We start from the raw sequence: 6,119 nt of genomic DNA, 5'->3' as shown, positions 1-6,119 counted from the left end.
ACACTCAGTCTCAAGCTTTCATGTGTAATGCACTGAAACCACAACTCCCTATCCACATCCAGGTCCCACAGACCTTTCCATGGTTTACTCCAGACATTTCACATGCCCTGGTTTAATCCGCAGACAGCACATTGACCCCGATATACCACATCATTCCAATATACTCTGTTCCTTGCATGCCTCTCATCCTTCTGCATATTCAGGCTCCGATCACTCAAAATCTTTTTCACTCCATCCTTCCTCCTCAGATTTGGTCTCCTGCTTCTCCTTGTTCCCTCCACCTTTGACACATATATATCCTCTTTGTCAAGCTTTCCTCACTCATTCTATCTATATGTTCAAACCATTTCAACACACCCTCTTCTGCTCTCTCAAGCACACTATTTTTATTACCACACATCTCTCTTACCTTTCATTACTTACTTGATCAAACCACCTCACACCACATATGGTCCTCAACACACCCACCCTCCTCTGTACAACCCTATCTATAGTCCATGCCTTGCAACCATAAAATGTTGTTGGAACTACTGTTCCTAAAAACATACCCATTTTCACACTCCGTGATAACATTCTCTCTTTCCACACATTCTTCATCGCTCCCAGAACCCTTGCCTCCTCCCCCACACTGTGACTCACTTCCACTTCCATGATTACATCTGCTGCTAAGTCCAATCCCAGATATCTAAAACACTTCAATTCCTCCAGTTTTTATTTCAAACTCACATCCCAAATAAGTTGTCCCTCAGCCTTGCTGAACCTAACCTTGTTCTTATTCACATGTACACTCAACTTTCTCTTTTCATACACTTTTCCAATCTCAGTCACCAACTTCTGCAGTTTCTCACTCAAATCAGCCACCAGTGCTGTATCATCACTGAACAACAAATGACTCACTTCCCAGGAGCTCTCATCCCCAACAGACTGCGTACTTGCCCCTCTCTCCATAACTCTTGCCTTTACCTCCCTAACCACCCCATCCATAAATAGATTAAACAACCTTGGGGATTTCACACACCCCTTCTGCAGACTGCCTTCACTGGAAACTAATCACTCTCCTCTCTTCCTACTCATACACATACCTTATACCCTTGATAAAAACTTTTCATTGCTTCTAGCAGCTTACCTCACACAGCGGATACTCTTAAGACGTTCCACAAAGCATCTATATCCACTCTGTCACATGCCTTCTCCAGATCCATAAATACCACATACAAATCCATGTATTTCTCTAAGTATTTCTCTCACACATTCTTCAAACCTAACACCTGATCCACACATCCTCTACCACTTCTGAAACCACTTTGCTCTTCCCTAATCTGATGTTTTGTATATGCCTTCACCCTCTCAATCAGTACCATCCCATACAATTTTCCAGGAATACTCAACAAACTTATGCCTCTGTAGTTTGAACTGTCACCTTTATCCCCTTTGCCTTTGTACAATGGCACTATACATGCAATCTGCCAATCCTCAGGCATTTCACTATGATCCATACATACATTGAATGTCCATACTGACCAAGCAACAACACAGTCGCCCCTTTTCTTGTTAAATTCAACTGCAATACCATCCAAACCTGCCACCTTGCCAGATTTCATGTTCTGCAAGGCTTTCACCACCTCTCCTCTCTTCACCAAACCACTCTCCCTGACTCTCTCACTTCACACTCCACCTTGACTAAAATGTCCTACATCTGCCACACTATCATACACATTCAACAAACCTTCAAAATACTCACTCCATCTCCTCCTTACTTCACCACTACTTGTTATCACTTCCTCCTTGCCCCGTTCACTGATGTTCCCAATTGTTCTCTTGTCTGATGCATGTTATTTACCTCCTTCCAGAACTTCTTCCTATTCTCCATAAAGTTTAATGATACTCTCTCGCCCCAACTTTCATTTGCCTTCTTTTTCAGCTCTTGCTCTTTCCTCTTGACCTCCTGCCACTTTCTCTTATACATCTCTCAGTTATTTGCACTCCTTCCTTGCACGTATCATCCAAACGCCTCTCTTTTCTCTTTCACGAACAACTTTACTTCATCCCACCTCTCACTACCCTCTTTAATCTGCCCACCTCCCACCTTTCCCATGCCACAAGCATCTCTTACATATATAGCACCAGAAAACAGACAAACAAAGACACATCCACTCTCATACACATACATATACATACGTACGTATTCATACTTGCTTACCGTCGTCCATTGCCTCACCTCACAGGAAACAGCACAAGTGCATGAAAGAAAAGAAAAAAAGATAATATATCTTTTCTTCTTCCCCACACCCAATTGTAAACATCCGCTCAAATCCATACTCAAGTTTTCATGTGTGATGCTCCAAAACCACAGCTACCTATCCACATCCAGGCCTCATAGACCTCTCCATGGTTTACCGTGGATGTTTCACACGCCCTGGTTATGTCCATTGATAGCACATTGACCCTATTGTACATCTTTCTTATAAACTTTGTTCCTTAATGTTTTTCACCTTCCTGCATGTTTAGTCCCCAATCACTCAAAATCTTTTTCACCCCATCCTTCCCTGTCCAACTTAATCTCCTGTTGGGACTAGGGGAGAAAGAACACTGACCACTTATTCTCTGTTAGTATAAATCATTCATTATCTTATTTGTTTTTTCATATATTTATTTCCTTTTTTAAGGATAAAGGCATTGAAATTTGGGCTCGTCCTATTACTCCTGTGACCCAGGGTCACTACTCATATGCTATTGCCTTCCTGAACCGTCGGACTGACGGTACACCATCAGAGGTAAGATTACAATGAAACCTAGTTGTGGATGTTGAAATAAAATTGTTTATCTTCCACTTTTGAATTGAAATATATATTACAAATGTCATTTCATCCAACTCTCCATGCTGTTAGCTTGTCAATTCATACATTTCTAATGTTGACCATTCACAGTGTCTGCAAAAGAAACATTGTCTGGCCCTCCCCATACATTTACAAACATGATACATGACTAAGGTTTATTCTGGGTACAAGCATGATGCTCTCAGTAAATTCATTGTACATCTGGTCACCAAGAGTAGTGTTTCAAACTGTGAGCACTAGCATCCCACCTCAGTGTGCCTCAGGTTATCTTGAAGATTGGATTTTCTCTCTCTACTTTTCTGCCACTTCATATTGGGAATTTTATATCTGGGTACTGTATTTCTTCCAACTTTGCTTCAGGCTGGTTATCACTTACCTTTCTAAGGAGTAGAAAGCCAAAGCCCTTACCTGAAAGTAAGAAAATATGGGTAAACATGAGATTTCTAGGTGTATTGGGTGCTTAGAATGTGTAATCAAGGTGGCTATTTTCTACAACACCTCATCAGTGCTTTGTCTCATTCAGGAAATCAAAACCCTATAGACCCAAATCATGGACCTAGAATACTTCAGGAACCATGCTAATTGCAAGCCCAGTTGTAAGCAAATGGTAATCAAGGCCAAAGGAAAGATGATAATGCACTAAAATGCAAGATTGACATTCATCTATGTGTCTATATCTCTGATGCCTTTCCCTACTGGAACTCCAAGGGGGGAGGGGAGGGGATGGCAATAGAGTCTCCATAACTAGTGAACTCCAGTGCTGCTTCTTAGTCTTTAGTGCCTCACCCTTAACAGGCTACTGACAGGGGGCATCTCTAGCATAATGTTTGCAGCGGTTCCAGCCTAATGTTCCTACTTCTAACCAATGTATCTTCCTAATGTTCCTGCTGAATACTTCTACCTGATGTTCCTACTGAATGTTCCAACCAACTACTTCTACCTAATGTTCTTACCCACTACTTCTACCTAATGCTCCTGCCTAAATGTTTCTACCCACTACTTTTATCTAACACTCCTACCATTTTACCAAAGACACCTAGCACACAGTGCTTATTGCAGGAAAATGTAGAGTCATGAAGAGTGAGTTGTACGAGTTGAGTATTGTCAGTTGTTGTGTGTGACAAGGAAAGATCATATTTTTGTGGACAGATTCCAGTAGTCCACGTGAGGGTGAAGCAGAAAGAAAAGACAGCTACCTAGGTCAGATGAATGCAACTTGACAACCACCAAAGTGCTGGCTTACCACGCATATGTCACTAACCCTTCTGATACTCAGGCCTGGTAGTTTTGGTAATATACCTCCCCAGTCGTTGGCTGCCTACCTACTACTAGCTACCTACATCACCTCTGAAAATGTGTGGGGAGGCAGATAAGGATTTTTTGTGGACACTTTAGTGTATGTACATAAATTTTCATACCACCTGTAACAGTGCAAAGGCTAACTATTTTGAATTTTACCTTTCTGGATGACGCAAGCAAATTATGAGCCATACTAAAGACTTTTAGAGTTAGATAAAACCTCATCTCTATAATTTGTAGTTTTTGTAGGAACTTTGCCTCATCAATAAAAATTACTGTTTGACATGGCAGAATAATAAAGACTAAATTATCAAAAATACGTAAAGAAAATAGTTAAGTAATCATAACCCTTTTGCAGGTCTCAGTAACATTACGAGAGCTTGGTCTTGCCTTCCCTGGAGGATATGCAATTACTGACCTGTTTGATGGGGTTCATTATGGCACTGTTCTCCCTGACAAAAGGTTCAAGGTAGATGTTAACCCCTCTGGAGTGGTGCTGGTGAGATGCGAAGTTATCAAGTCTATAGGATTTGGAGGTGGTAGAGCACAGTTCAGAGAACCACCACCACAAAGAACCTTAAGAAACCCATTTCAGAATCAGCTCTTTAACAACTTTAGACAACAAAGGCACTTTTAGGTGGTAGTACGATTGCATTCTGTGTACAAAGGTTTTGGAACTGCTATTACTTATTATATTTCCTTTACTGATGATAAGATTAAAAAAGATTGCATTTCACTTTCTGTACAGTTACAAAAGAAAAAATAAAGCTGATTAAAGAATCTAATATTCTCATTATTTTATTCAGGCAGAACTGTATACCAGGTACAAATAAAGCAGAGCTCTTCAAACCTAGACTTGATAGAAATTATGGGTAATGTTATTTTTCTGGCTTCTGAATTAATTCTAACAAGTGGACCATGACTGCATCCTTTAATACATGAAAAGAATACCATGAAGTGACAGTGCTGATCCAATACAGTCTTTGAAGGACAGTTACTGATGGGCACAAGGTGAGTGAACAGATAACTAAACATCCAGTTCATGACAAATAATAATCTGTGAAAATGCATTTCTTTTAAAACCATAGGAGTATAGATTATTGGATTTTTCAGTATACATGTTGGTATTCATAGCAGTTTTGATGACATGCCATGTAAATTCAGAGTAATTTAATAGAAACAATGTATAACTCATTATGAGCATTGTACAAGGTAATGGAAAAGTGAGAAACTGTAGAAGTTTGTGTTGAAATGGTCTGGACAATATGGAACAAATGAGTAGGGAAAAGTTGAGAAAGAGGATTTATGTGTCAGAGGTGGAAGGAACAAGGAGAACAGGAGACCAAAATGGAAGTGGAAGGATGAGGTGAAAAAGATTTGGAGTGATCAGAAGTGGAAGTGGAAGGATGAAGTGAAAAAGATTTGGAGTGATCAGGGTGGCCCAGAACATGTAGGAGGGTGAAAGGCATGCAAGGAATAGAGTGAATTGGAACAATATGGTATAATGGGGTCAATGTGCTGTCAGTGTGAAACATCTGGGGTAAACCATGGAAAGATCTGAGGGGCCTGGATGTAGATAGGGATCTGTGGTTTTGGTGCATTACACATGACAGTTAGAGATTGAGTGTGAACAAATGTGGCATTTTTTTTTGTCTTTTCCTTGTGCTACCTCACTGATGCAGGGGATGGCAATGCTGTTTCCTGTGGGGCAGGAATGGATGAAGGCAAGCAAGTATTAATATGTACATTTGTATATATGTATATGTCTGTGTATGTATATGTATGTATATGTTGAAATGTATATGTATGGGCGTTTATGTACATACACGTGTATGTAGGTGGGTTGGGCCATTCCTCATCTGTTTCCTTGCGCTACCTCGCTGATGCGGGAGATGGCGATTAAGTATAATAAATATAAATATGAGTGGATGGGTCTTTCATCACCTGTTTCCTGGTGCTACCTCACTGACGCAGGAAATGATC

At 40.4% G+C, this 6,119-nt stretch overlaps 1 protein-coding gene across 10 annotated transcripts in view; it reads left to right on the top strand.

Annotated features, from left to right (window-relative positions):
* The window catches only part of LOC139745672 (alpha-N-acetylgalactosaminidase-like), a 98,309-nt gene extending 93,388 nt beyond the window's left edge, over window positions 1–4,921 (top strand). For all 10 annotated transcript variants that reach the window (XM_071656064.1, XM_071656071.1, XM_071656062.1 and 7 more), the window contains 2 exons: window positions 2,667–2,774; window positions 4,495–4,921. In XM_071656064.1, coding sequence (XP_071512165.1) covers window positions 2,667–2,774; window positions 4,495–4,773 — 387 coding nt within the window. In that variant the 3' untranslated portion in view covers window positions 4,774–4,921. The remainder of the gene's footprint in view (window positions 1–2,666; window positions 2,775–4,494) is intronic.
* Window positions 4,922–6,119: the final 1,198 nt, after the last annotated feature.

Source organism: Panulirus ornatus, chromosome 62 (genome assembly GCF_036320965.1).
Source record: "Panulirus ornatus isolate Po-2019 chromosome 62, ASM3632096v1, whole genome shotgun sequence".
NCBI classification, from domain to species: domain Eukaryota; kingdom Metazoa; phylum Arthropoda; class Malacostraca; order Decapoda; family Palinuridae; genus Panulirus; species Panulirus ornatus.
The sequence above is the reverse complement of the archived record's forward strand: the minus strand, read 5'-3'. Positions and strand labels throughout refer to the sequence as shown.